Source organism: Toxorhynchites rutilus, chromosome 1 (assembly GCF_029784135.1).
Source record: "Toxorhynchites rutilus septentrionalis strain SRP chromosome 1, ASM2978413v1, whole genome shotgun sequence".
NCBI classification, from domain to species: Eukaryota; Metazoa; Arthropoda; class Insecta; order Diptera; family Culicidae; genus Toxorhynchites; species Toxorhynchites rutilus.
The window spans coordinates 184,901,435-184,916,219 of NC_073744.1; the positions used below are offsets into that span (position 1 = coordinate 184,901,435).

Below are 14,785 nucleotides of genomic sequence, written 5' to 3' on the forward strand. Positions count from 1 at the left end.
CGAAAAACAGGAAGTGGGTTATATCTATGGTATAACCGCAAGGGTGACGTAGGACTATCGTTGATTTAGAGATCATTTGTTTGAAGTTGAATGGATGGATATTCTGAATGCATGAATAAATGAATATTTGGGGGACTTCGAAAAAACGAGAGCGTTACGTTGGAGGCTCAAGGTTTTATGCATCCAATATTGGTACAAAAAACCTTGTTCTGAAGAATAATCTTCAGAAGCTTTCCTGCTAACTGCACTTGATTGACAAATCACAAAACCAAATGTATGTGGTCGCAGTATTATATGGATAGAAAACATTAAAATAAACTCGCTTCAATGTGATTCTCAATTCCAAGGGGAACTGGCAGATTATTTTTCAGCAACGATCACTTCTTTCCAGGTTTCTTCTCGATAACCAGCAAACGAAAAGAGTTGCGCGCGTGTATGTGAGTGTCTGTGTGTGGCGGCTGCTTCGATGTCTTCCCGGGGAACCGTTTTTCGATGCTGATACTCTCTTGGTCACCTTCTCTTCTCCTTCTGATCGATCGGCTTTTCTGCGCTCCCTCACAGTCAAGACAAACTGATTGCATTTCAGGTCAGGTCAGGCCAGGTAATGAATCCCTCGATCCCTCGCCGTCCAGCTCGTTCAGTAACGATGTTGTCTTGTCGATGTCCTCACGAAAAATGAATTGGTTTCACCACCAGAATATCGCTTAAGTATGCTTTTCGTGCGTGATTGAACCGAGAGAAGGTGTGGTTTACGGTGGCAATTTGGAAGGCAAACTCGAGGGGAATGAACACTCTGAGTATGAAAATTTCGGCGACCGAGCAATAATCGATTGAATATTATATAATTTTCGCGATACGAAACATTTTCCGTTGCACGAGCATACATTATCGGATACGAAAATATCCTACTGATGGGGAAAAATAATCTTCAAAAGCTTTCCAGCTAATTACACTTGATTGAAAAATCACAAAACCAAATGTATTTCGTTGCCGTGTTGTATGGATAGAAAACATTAAAATAAACTCTTTCGCATGAATGTATTTTTCAATTCCCAGGGGAACTGGTAGATTATTTTCCAGCAACGATAATAGCAACGAGGGTTCCGCGCGTGTATGTGTGTGTGGCGGCTGCTCCGATGTCTCAAGCGGAACCGTGGCATCACTCTCCTCCTGATGGATTCCCTTCTGGCCTAAGGTGCACAAACAGGCTATTGGTGACACCGTTCATTAGCGCTTTCATGATAAACGAAGTTAGCTTCATCACAACAGCGACAACATGTTCCAATCGCTGTTCAATTATAACTGAGTGGGTTTACGAGCGACGCTCGCTTATATACCGATTGGTGATTTCAATAGCCTGTTTTGAAAGCAATTTTAAGACTATTGAAACAAGTTTTTGGATGAAAAAGTAACAAGTATATAACGCGTAGACATTTTATCTTTCGAATGATGTGTTTATCATACCATTTCGTTCAGTTGTTTAGGAGCTATTAACGCTCAAAATCTCGGTCTCCGGCGTAACGCTTTCGTTTTCGAAACTTTGATTTTACACCCCGGTATAGAAAAGAAAGACGTAGTCCTACGTCAATATTCCCAAAATCCAACTCAGAACAACGCAATGCAAGATTGAGGCTCTCACTGCTTTAGCGTTCACCGGACCGAAGGACACCAGCTCAAGACGACTCAACGCATGATGGCGACTGGCCAGAGTATACATACTTACTTAGTATACCTATGCATGTACTCATGATACGCAATCTTCTTTCTTTCAATGACGATTCAAAGATGTCACAAATCCATACATAGATGATATTTTTGGTTCAATTTATTTGCCTCAATTTTGATCAGTTATAGTTCTATTTTAAATTATTACACTACACAACAATATAACCTTTCTTTGCTAGGCTTTCGCGGGGAGCTCATTACATTTAGCATAACAAATGTCAATATATAGACGCGTAGTCAGAGAAAAAGAATGCTCGAATTAATTGCCCTGCTCGGAACGAAATTTTTCCTCGACAGCTTTTGAAATTGCTTTTTGTGTTGCCCGAACATCGATTGTTTCGACGTCAGAGTAGTGTATTTAATCACATTAAATCATTATTATTCTAAAGCGAGCATCGCCACTCTTAGGACTTTGTTTTTGAGAATAGTTAACATAATTTTTCGATAGCTAATTGTCGACTAATTTGTTTTTGTTACGCGCACCGAATGACAGCTCAGAGTGACACAGCTTTGTCAGATACATAATCGTACTAATTTGGTCCTAACTTCTCGGAAGTCACAAGGAATTACTCCTTCCTCTAATTCTCTTCGGCTATCTCATCAAATGTCTCGGAAAAAAACTACACTTCTAGCCCATTCTAGGTCTTCTGATATGATTTGGTTGGAAGTTTTCGCCAATTGTGCCTTCATCGCAATGCTGAGAACGTTGTCACTCTCTCCGTCATTCTCTCTTCTTGTTCATGCCGCTTTTATTTATTCGATTCACTTTTTCATGTTCATTATTATTACTTACGATAGTTAAAATATTAGATTTCTACAGTGAATAATTGCTTAATAAGTGTATAGTCTTAGCAGATCCTATTAGCACTTCCGCGGTTCTCACTCCACCCTTTTTTTTGTTATATTGCACCAAATGATTTCGCCCTCTCTTCGAATCACAGAAAACAGCCTCTGTCCGTTCACTGACCTATCCGTTCACTCCGTTTTCTTGCCTCTAGCCCCCTATTTCGATATGTTTACCACGTTCTGGAATAGGTTCGAGCAATCCTGGCCTAGAAGTAAGTTCTCCACCTGCTCATCCGAGAGGCCATCCCGCGAAGGATCCGACGAGCGTTGGAAGAGAAAAAAATCACTCCCCGTACCGGAATTACTCCCCGTGCCAACGCCACTGCTGGCACCACCACCCGAGTCCTCATCCCGGGCCACCTCCGATTCGCTGTTGCGTCGTTCCAGCGTCCGACCGATCCGCTGGATGCCCTGGGTGAACACATCCTTCACCCGATCGCCCGTATCGATGATGATGTCGAGACTCTGCCGCCGCCCCAAACTGCTTCCAAGTCCGCCACCGCTCGCCGCGTCCTTCATCGCACCCATCGGTGCGCACCCGGTCACCGAGACCGACGGCGAACGGCCAATCGAGCGGCCCGTGATCCAACTCGCGATTCCTTCGCTCTTCTTCAGCACGTTCTGGTTCGCGCTGTCATCGTGGATCTCCATCTTGATGATGCGAGCTTTGACCCTGTCGAGAAGGAGGTTGTTCAGAAGGTGCAAAATACAATAATAACAATGATAATGAAGGTCCCGCCTCATTCCCCTACATGGGTTTGAGTTGGTCTTATTGATAATTAATCAATACATAAGCAATTTAAAAAATAAGAATCCGAACTGATTTAATCTACAGAAATGAAACCACCTCTTTGTGATACCAGTATTTCACTAAGCTTCAACTGTAATTTTTTTTTGGGCAGCCAAGTAACAAGAAGAAACGCTTGCTGTCCCGTTAAGACATTACATAGTATCTTCTTAGTTCACTGTAACCTGACTTCCAAATTTGTCAGATTAACTGTTCTAATCTCCAGTTTAATCAATCATTTGATCCGTTGGATGAATTTCAAGTTGTAGCCAATTCGTTCATTCTAATGGTTGTCTTAATCCTTCAGAAATGGCTTAAGGACCTTCTTTTCTCTGTCTCGAACTTCAACCAAAGCGTCCCCATTTAACGAGGGTTGGGAATCGAGGCGGCCCAAGCCGCCAAGATTACACTATCCGAGTCCACCACTGACCCGCCGTCGGATGCTGCGGTGTCTCGCACGCAAACCTGGGTTCCACTGATTGCCCGGTTAATTTGACAGAGGATACTATCCTTCAAACGTTTGCCCGGTTAATTTTTGTTTTAAAATACAATACCGCGCCGCAATATTTCTAGCCTACTACACTTTTTCTGAGTGGTAGTTTCTGTTGCAGGCGTTTTTTGCAGAGATTAATTCCGGGAACCGTTCTAATCGCTATCACATTAGCCGTGTATGTGTTTCATCTGTATGTGACATCTGTATGTGACTTTGCGAAAGAGATTATGATTTTTAGTAATTTTATCATGGAATTATCTTTCGACTTTTCCTTGCTCACGTATTGTTCGTCAATACGTTTGTTGCAGTATGTGGTTTGGGGTGATTTCTATGCTAATGGTATTCTATGCGATTTACCAAAACCGCTTCACGAATTCCCTACTTCATAGAAAGTTGCTTTCCATTTTTAAAAATATCCGCCCCACCGATTTGCAACTGGCACAGGTTCCTCATTTATCTAATTAATTATAACTCCATTATTCATTGTTCACTCTTCAAACAAAATATTTTCATCTATCCGCGTAAGAAGTTTCATACAAATGTTATTTTGGATCTCTGGCCATTCAGTAATGGACTTTAACCTATTAACGACCAAGCTGTAAATTTTTTTTTTAACGAAAGCCATTGTTGTTATTTTTATTATTGGCGTTACAGAAACCCTAATCTTCAAGAATTATATTTTTCCTTTCTTCCGTTTTCCGGAAAATGACAAAAAAAATCGAAAAATCGCGATACAAAAACATTGGCCAAAACCTACACTTTTCTTCTTGTAGTAGTTTCAATTCAATAGTTTTCCTCCTACATCACGATGTGTGTTCTTTTATAAAAGTAATTCTGTAGAAAAGTTTACATATTTTTTGCATTTAATAAGGTTTTGTTTTTTGTTAGCTCATGCCATACAAATGAAGCATACATTTCTGCATAGTTCAAGAACTAATCAAACAAATGGAACCAAATTTGGCATATGGAGGTTTTAGGGGGCAAGAAACATTTCTAAAGTGGATCAACACTCCTCCCACTTTTCTAAGGCTGCCATAGAAATGAAACACAAATTTCTGCATAACTGCAACATATACCAAATTTGGTACATGGAGATTTTAGGGAGCAATCAATGTTTTTATGGTGGTTTGACACTCCTTTCCTTTCTCTAAAGAGGGAGGGGGGAGGTTGCCGAACAACTCGAGAACTAATCAAACAAATTAAATCAAACTTGGCGTATAGAGGTTTTAGGCATCGATAAACGTTTCTATGGTAGTTCGACACTTCTCCCCCTCTCTAAAGTGGGGCTGCCATACAAATGAAGCACAACCTTCTGTATAACTCGAGAACTAATCAAGCAAATGGAGCCAAATTTGGGATGGAAGGGTTTTTGGGTACAAGAAATGTTTCTATGATGGTATGACACCCCTTCTTCCTCTGGAAAGGAGAGGAGTAACAAGCGTTGTTAGTCCATTTGATGTTTGCGGTAGCGAAATTGATCTTCGTTCGAAAGTGGAAATGGATTTTAATGTGATAAAACGCACTCCTATATAGTCTTCTATCTATATAAATAAAAATGGATCGCCGAATGTGTTGATAAGAGCAAAACTCGAGAAAGGAATTGTCCGATTTACGGCTGTCTTTATTCTACCATATTTTTTGTATCAAACATTTATTCCATGTAACAGAGAAACATGTTATTTGCAAGTAAAAATGATGATGGTCCCACCTCTTTCCCCTACATAGGTTTGAGCTGGACGAGTTATCTTGTGGATAATTATATGGAGGAGTTTCTTTGTAATATCAAATCAACCAGTGAGCTAGTTAAAAACAAAAAACGGTCCGGTTGTACCACTGGCATAGATTGTTTATCAAAAGAACAAGTAAGGGCATTATCTGAACGCTAAATATTCCATGGCATGTCAAGAGAATTTCCAATCCGGGAAGACACTTGACCGATCAGGAATTGAACCTAATACCTATGTCAGTACCAGCCTTGAATTTACAAAGGAAATCCCGCTTTACTGGATACCCGACAACGATCATTTAATCGTTTTCGAGACCAGACAGCTGAGCAAACCTAAGCCTAATTCCAGCCGATACTTCAGGCCCTTCATTAAACCTGGGGTATAATCGCGTCAATCTGAATCTGCAATGAGATCTGCCACAACACAGAAAGATCTCGTCAATCATCTGTCAAAAGGATAAATTTACAAGTATTCCGGTTGAGCTATCCCTAGCTTCTTTTCAGTTTCCACTTTCAATCCCTTGGAATGGATCGATCTTATTAAACAAAACAAAAACAAAGAAAAAAATCACTTTTGCCAATGTTCAATTTCAAATTTTACTATGCCGGTTCACGCGCGCGGTGCTCAAACTCTTGTAGACTTCACAATTATTTTTAAACTAATCTAATAACTAAAATTATTAAAAATTGAAGGAAAAAAAATAATAAAAACAACATACCATCATCATTATAGTCTAAAGATAAAAAAAAAACACACACACATGCACCTACACCTAAAACAGTACTCTATTCATTATGTAATAATGATGACGGTCCCACTTTATTTTCCTACAACGATTTGAGCTGGACGAATTTTCTTTGATAACTATATATATATGGATTTCTTTTATAATACAAACAAAACCAGTATATTAGTTAAGAGCATAGACATAGATTGTCACTCGAAAGAGCAAGTAAAGGCATTATATGAACGCTAGATATTCCAAGGCATGTCAAGAGAATTTCCAATCCGGGAAGACCCTTGACCGATCAGGAATCGAACCTAATACCTATATCCATACCAGCTTTGAATTTACAAAGGAAATCCCGCTTTACTGGATACCCGACAACGATCTGTTAATCGTTTTCGAGACCAGACAGCTGAGCAAACCTAAGCCTAATTCCAGCCGATACTTCAGGCCCTTCATTCAACCTGGGGTATAATCGCGTCAATCTGAATCTGCAATGAGATCTGCCACAACACAGAAAGATCTCGTCAATCATCTGTAAAAAAGATAAATTTACAAGAATTCCGGTTGAGCTATCCCTAGCTTGTTCGCAATTTCCACTTTCAATCCCTTAGAATATGATTTTCTTAAAAACAGAACCATTTTTTTTAGCCAATGCTCAATTTTAAGCTTCTCTATGCCGTTTCACGTGCACGATGCTCAAACTGTTGTAGACTACTCGAAATGTATAAAAAAAAATTAACGAAAACGAGTACAAACAAATACAATACCACCATCATCATAGTCTAATGATTTAAAAGACAAATGCACAAAAAAAAAATTAATCCGTTATAGCTTCGTCATCTTACATACTAACATTGATTACACACCAGGTCAAAAATTTAAATCATGCTTCAAAAACTCTTTACAAATACTACGAAACATGCGAAGGCTTGTTGCTGTCTTTGCCTCATTGGGTAAGGTATTATACAGTCGATATCCCTTATAAAAAAATTGAATTTTGGGTACACGACATTCGGAAGTTCATGGTTCTGAGGTCGCTTGCTTGTCTTGTATTATATCGATGCATGTCTCTTCCATACATTATAGTGTTTCGTAGGTAATTCGGCGTCATATTATTAGTCATTTTGTATATAAACGTGAGCGTGCAATATTTAATACGCTGACTGACTGACATCCATTGTAGGCATTCTAGCATGAATCTCCGCGGAGTTCGTCGATCACATCTCAATATCAGGCGCATAGCCTTGTTTTGCAACATTTGCATTCTTTGCATCTGTCTCTTATTTGCAAGAAATAAAGGGTGTGTCACATCAAATTGCATCACGGAAAAAACGCTGTAGAAATTCGCCCAGTAGACCGATCCTTTTGAAAATTTTAGACAGTAAAATAAAAACTATTAAACAACTTTTGGCATTTTCTTTTTATTCATACTTCGAGCCCAAGCCTGTATGCTCGCATCTTCCTCTTTACCCCGTCCATAAGGTTCTGTACAACGTCAGGTTGTAGTTTTTTTTTAACAGAAATCCATTTTCTCTTGAAGTCCGCCTCCGATTTGACAACTTTTGGGTTCTTCCGGAGGGCCTGCTTCATAATCGCCCAATATTTCTCTATTGGACGAAGCTCCGGCGCGTTGGGCGGGTTCATTTCCTTTGGCACGAAGGTGACCCCGTTGGCTTTGTACCACTCCAACACGTCCTTTGAATAGTGGCACGAAGCGAGATCCGGCCAGAAGATGGGCCCTCGTGCTGCTTCAATAGTGGTAGTAAGCGCTTCTGTAGGCACTCCTTAAGGTAAACCTGCCCGTTTACCGTGCCGGTCATCACGAAGGGGGCGCTCCGCTTTCCGCAAGAGCAGATCGCTTGCCACACCATGTACTTTTTGGCAAACTTGGATAGTTTCTGCTTGCGAATCTCCTCCGGAACGCTGAATTTGTCCTCTGCGGAGAAGAACAACAGGCCCAGCAGCTGACGAAAGTCTGCTTTGACGTAGGTTTCGACGTTCATTACCAGGCAATGCGGCTTCGTCAGCATTTCGGTGTACAGCTTCCGGGCTCGCGTCTTCCCCACCATGTTTTGCCTTTCGTCGCGGTTAGGAGCCTTCTGAACCTTGTATGTACGCAGCCTCTCCCGCTGCTTGGTCCGTTGGGCGAATGAACTTGACAAATTCAGCTTATTGGTAACATCCCGGACCGAACTTCTCGGATCACTGCTTAACTACGCGCTTGTGATCTTTTTCACTGACGGAGCATCCATTTTTGCCGTTCTTCACCTTCCGGTCGATGGTTAGGTTCTCGAAGTATCGTTTTAGTACTCTGCTGACCGTGGATTGGACGATTCCCAGCATCTTACCGATGTCCCGATGTGACAACTCCAGATTCTCGAAATGAGTGCACAGGATTAATTCACGACGCTCTTTTTCGTTCGACGACATTTTTCCAAATTTACGAAAAATTGACAGTGAAGCATGGCCAACGTGATCTATACACTCTTATCTGATTATAAGCGGAAGCTGAAGATATAATTCCTAAAAATTAAATTTCTACAGCGTTTTTTCCGTGATGCAATTTGATGTGACACACCCTTTAGTACAGATGCACAATAATCCAAATGTGGAGCGATCAGCGCTTTGTAGATCGTTATTTTGCTTTCAAAAGTCAAGAAACGATTTATTCTACAAAGCACTCCATATTTTTGAGCTGCCTTCTTTATAGTATAATTAATGTTCTCTTCAAAAAGCAGCGTTTCGTCTAGAATAACGCCAAGATATTTGATTGATGATACTCTTTCTACGGGTTGCCCATCTATACTTATACTTAGATTGCCACTATCAAGACTGCGTGTCGACACTACCATGTATTTCGTTTTACTTATATTTAATTTCAATTTTTTCCATTTTAACCAGTCATCTAAGTTTTGTAGTTCAAGATTCATTTTTCTGTAACAGTCTTGCAATGTATCTGCCACAACAAATATCGCTGTGTCGTCAGCGAACAAATTCACGTCGCTGTCATTTAACACCTGTTTGATGTCATTGATATAAAGCAAGAAAAGTAACGGCCCCAGAACACTTCCTTGAGGCACACCCAGATTCACTGATCCCGCCGATGATTTACTGTCCCTATAAATAGTGTTTTGTGTTCGCCCGCTTAAGTAGCTTTCAAACCACGTCAATACAGGTCCAGTTACATCATAACTGGAAAGTAGTTTTATCAATTTACACCGGTCTACTGTCTCGAAGGCCCTTTTCAAATCAATAAATACCGTCAAAATAACTTTCTTCTCCTCTATAGCCTGTTTCCATTTTAGAAGCAACAAATTAAGAGCCGTTTCACAAGAGTGGTTTTTCCTAAATCCAGACTGTTCATCTACCAGTATTTCATTTTCCGTTATATGTTCCAGAAGTTGATCTTTGACAACGATTTCTAGGATTTTTTCGTACATTGGTAATATATTAACTGGTCTACGGTCTTCTGGTTTGGTCGATTTCGGATTTTTTGGAATCGGTATGACAACGGATTTCTTCCAACTATGTGGGCATTCACCTCGAATCATCGACTCATTTACTATATATAGTAGATTCTCTTTGATTAAATCAAATGCATCTACTAATACCGTTTTATTGATATCGTCAACACCCGCACAGTTTCTTAAATCCATCACAACCTTCCTCAGTGTTTCCATACTGATGGTTCTGAAGCATCTCCATTGTGAAGACAAACTAGGAAAAGCAAGATTTAGTCGATTTGTAGGAGGCACAATACCATTGTGGATTTCCTCCACACTTGACGTGAAAAATTTGTTCAATTTTTCAGCTGTTATGAAATTACATTCTGTATTACCGTCAAATTCAATGTCGATATCTTTACTTCCGCATGGATTACACAAATCTTTTATTTTTTTCCACAGCTTCTTTGGATCATGTTGAACTGCCATTATTTCACTTTGAATTAATTTATTTTTGGAATTCTTTAGTTCACGTACATAAATATTTCTCCATACTTTGTACATGTCCCAATATTTAATACTGTTTGTACGTTTAGCTATTATTAGGTAATGATCCCGTTTTCTTCTGATGGAAGCTAGCGTAGTGGTATACCAAGCTTTGTCTCCGCTCTGTCTTTGTGCTGGAATGCCCGATCCTCTAGGGGTCAATATCTTTTTCATTGAAGAGCAAAGTGCTTCCTCAAGATTTTTTGCAACATCATGAAGAGAGGAGTGTTCTCCAATCGGCATTATTTTGTTCTGGTGCAAGTGGTTGAATAATCTTGCACGAGAATTGTGTCTGAAATAAATCTGATATTATAATGTCGAGTTTTGGTAGAGGTACAGAAATTTTATAGTAAAAAATAGTTTTAAAGGGTAGATTAGAAGATCAATCAATGAACAGTTCTGCGATTGGCCCCATGCTTAGTAAGAAAACGTGGATGTGATAACGAAAAATTTGTGTTTGTCGGGTCAGCTAGTTGCCCAATAAAGTTGAACAAAAATGAATGAAATTGATGGTAAGTTGTAGCTAATAAACTAAGCTATCATTTGATGCCAAAACGTTAACATAGGGTTGCTTTCCAAAGCCATGAAAAATTATCAAAGTTGTTCAATTTTTCGAACGCTCGGCCCAATATGGGTTAATACAATCCATTTATACTGTTGTGAAACTCCTAGAGCCTTCCATTTTTCTATTTAACTCAACGAGTCCAATACATGTTTGAAAGGTTACTAACTGATATCTGATAATAAGCAATTACATTTGCATAATAAAAAGCAAATACTATTGCATAATGTTCACCGACGAAAGCACAAAATCTTTTCATTTGTTCCACACAAAACGTGTAAGTATGAACATAGTTAATAAATAATAAAATTAAATAAATAATTTTCTATTCATACTGAAAATAAGGACAATCAAATATGGTCGAAAAAACGGTACTGTCCCGTTCAAAACGGTACGTGTGGTCGGCCTATTTATTGTACTCTAAAATTCTCACATTCCAATTTTGATTCCATTTGCTGTATTAATTCTCGAGTTATGCGGAAATTTGTGTTCTGATTATATGGGAGCCCTTTCTGTCAGAGGAGGGAGGTATGTCAAACCATCACAAAAACATTTTTCATACCCGAAGACCCTCACATGCCTAATCTGGCTTTATTTATTTGGTTATTTCAAAAAATTCACTCTGATCTGCTCAGTAATTTGAAACCATTAGAATCAGAGATGCAGAAATCTATTTCCATATACATAGATAGAAGATTAGGGTGCCCATTTCCATTTTAGGGTGAAACAACGTTCGCGAAAGATAATGTTTCAGTAGTATTAAAAACCTCGTCATTGTTGCTTTCAATCAGAATTAATTTATCATTACTGCTTGATATTACTTTTATTTTCCTTCTGGGATTAAATTCGTATTCCGATCGTGTATTCCTTTCAACATTTCTTTTCCTGTTTATAGCAACTATATTTTGACCTCCAAGTTCATTCTTTGTGTTCATAATATTTCCATAATTCTGGCCACACTGCTGTCAAGCTTATCCATATCTGAGACCGAAGTAACTAGAATACCAGGTGTATAACTACCCGCTTAGTTTACGTAGTGGTAGGTAAAGAAAAAGCAAGAAGCAATTTTAACCCTCCTGTACTCGCGTGCAAAATCATAACACGTATACTCGCGCACGGTGTCACAGGCCGAAAATTCAACTTCTCTGGAATGTTGCCATTGTGTATTTTTCAGGCTTTATTGGCATTTATTTGAAGACGAGGGTATAATTGAATGAAAAAACTCAAAAAATATGTTTTCTTCGTCTTTATTACGATTTAATAGTCATCTAATTCAGCCTCCTCAAAACAGAGTAGTTTTTGATACTCCAACACAAATAACGAAACTCGAATTTTTCACTGTTATTAAATAAAAGTAAGCAACTGAATATAATTCATGGAAGTATAAAGAGCTATAAAATAACATAAAAACGTATTAATCGATTGTGGTTTCATTGGAGTAAGAATCGGAACATAGCATAACTGCATGCTCGAAGCAAACATTTTTTTTTACATTTCATGCAGTTGTTGCGTGTTTTTCGGGTTTTTTTTTATCAAAGAGAAGAATGTATAACGTATTCTAGATAATTACCAGATGATAAAGGTTCTGGAATATAAAGTTTGCATATTTCTAATATTCCTTGTTCCAGTATTCTTGGTAAACTAAGAATTAATGCCTTTTTTTAGATGGGGCATAAAAAGATTATATAAAAGGATTTCTAGGAACTTTCTTTTCTTTTTCTTGTAAAAAAATTACCATAAACCACCGATTAGTTTATTGTTTACTGTTTACAATTCTTCCACAAGTGAAATTCTTTCTCAAGTGTGTATATGTATGACCATTATATTTAGTGAATAACTGTACGAAAGTCAAACATTCATATTTTGCTTTTGAACGTATGAATCTAACGACGAATATATCGACGAATAGTTAATATATTGATCCGTTCAATCCAGTTACAAAAGGGACTGAAATCAAATAAGAATAGTCCAGTAATGATTATATGCATTATATTCAATAAATATTCCACGCCGCTAACATTAATTTATACATTTAATTCAACAATATTCTAGAATATGAAAAATTGCACTTATTCAAAGAAGTTACTTGCGTCGGGGTGTCAGACCGAAAGTGTGAAAAAAGTGGCACACGTCCCCTTTGTACCAACACAAGCGATACGCTAGACGATGACGAACGACGAATAACGAAGCTAGAGAGAATCGCAAAGTTGTATTGTTGATATTTTCTGAAAAATGAACGAATTATTGATTTCCCGGTCTGACAGACCAATGCGCGAGTATAGGAGTGTTAAAAAGCAGTATCAAGGCTCGTTTCCAAAACTTGTTTATCTTTTTCCAATGTATTGTTTATCTTTCAGTGATGAAATTGAGCTTTCTTGTCTCCTCTTCCACCAATGATATGTCAACAACCAAATCATTTGATGACTCACGATCAGTCTTCCATGTTTCACAAAAAACACTGCGTCCGGAATAAACATGTCCACGCTGCTGTTCACAGTTTTGTGTTTGAGTACAAACATGATTTTTTCGTACCTATGTTAGAAAATGTGACATGTTTGTATTCGTGGTATGTTTGGACATACGATGTTTAATTCCAATGTTTCACATGATGTTCGAACATGGTGTACAGCTTCTCTTGCATTTTCACCCCAAGCACCGGCAGTGCGTAGAGTAGAAGAAGCGAATCGGACACCACACCACCACCACTCAACGCGTGGTGTGTTGGTATGCTGACATGGAAAAAATGCTTTCCTTTCATGACAATGGGTGCTTCATCAAAAATATTGGGCAAATAAAATAAACCTCTTTTTCTGTTCTGAACAAAATAAACATCGATTGATATGAGAGTTTTACACATTTGATATCATTATTTAGTGCACGCATCAATTTATATATTGAATTCATGTAACATTCGCTATTATTAGCTATTTGAACAAGTACTAAAATTGAATTATTCAGCAGTGACATGTTAGGCGTGACGCTAACCACTCGACCACGGGAGCAACAATTTTGGCTGGATCTTTGAATACAAATGGCCAATACTGCTTGTTCGCGACGATCGCGACCCGAGCTATAAAACGAGCGGAGAAGAGGAGAAGAAAGGATGATGCAATCGCATGCACACATAGCATATGTAGTGCAGTGTAAGTGTAGCTTTTAGTTTTTTCCTTCATACAGTTTGTGATAACATCGAGAAATTAATGGTGTGTTTTAGCCGCTGAAATTTCTCTGCTGGTTCTGCTGTGTGCCGCTGAAGGTTGCATCTAAAACTAATTTTTGGGTATTTATTTTTTTGGTCAGCATTTGTACGACGTCGCCCGCTATGCAGTCGGCTCCCCAGACTTTAATCAGAGAAGAGAAGTGGAACTTGAGAGAAAAAAGTGGCAACGATTTGTGGCAAGAAAATGTAAACAGTGAAAAAATTGACAGATGGTTTACGCTCTAAAAATTGAACATATTGTTAAGATGTCTCTAAGAGGGTGGGAGACATCATATATAAGGTGGGAGGTTCGTATATAATGTTAGCATCATCATGATAAACACGGCGAATGGGATAGAAATTATGAACTGAAAATTGAATAAAATATACATATACACGCTGAAACGCTGTAGACAAATATTATAATACATTTTTATCGGCTTATGTATAATGCATTATCAAAATAAACCCATATGTATTGTAATCATAACTTGCTGTTCTATTCATAACAACATTTATGGTCGTATTCCACCAATGATGACAAATGTGTAATTTACGAATGAAGCTTCGCCATAGAAACTGAACATTGAAAAAAAAATTAAAATGTGGTAAGAGCATCAGTTGAAATATTTTAAAGCATTCTCATCGGAATAAATTGAATAATACGACTAAATAATGTATGTACGCTTAAAAAACAACTTAAAAATATGATTTCTGAATAAATTTC

The 14,785-nt window shown here is 38.4% G+C and overlaps 1 protein-coding gene across 2 annotated transcripts in view; it reads right to left on the minus strand.

The window, feature by feature from the left end:
* Positions 1–1,803: 1,803 nt before the first annotated feature.
* LOC129778523 (uncharacterized) overlaps positions 1,804–14,785 on the minus strand; it is a 28,574-nt gene continuing 15,592 nt past the window's right edge. For both annotated transcript variants that reach the window (XM_055785469.1, XM_055785478.1), the window contains one exon: positions 1,804–3,244. In XM_055785469.1, coding sequence (XP_055641444.1) covers positions 2,728–3,244 — 517 coding nt within the window. In that variant the 3' untranslated portion in view covers positions 1,804–2,727. The remainder of the gene's footprint in view (positions 3,245–14,785) is intronic.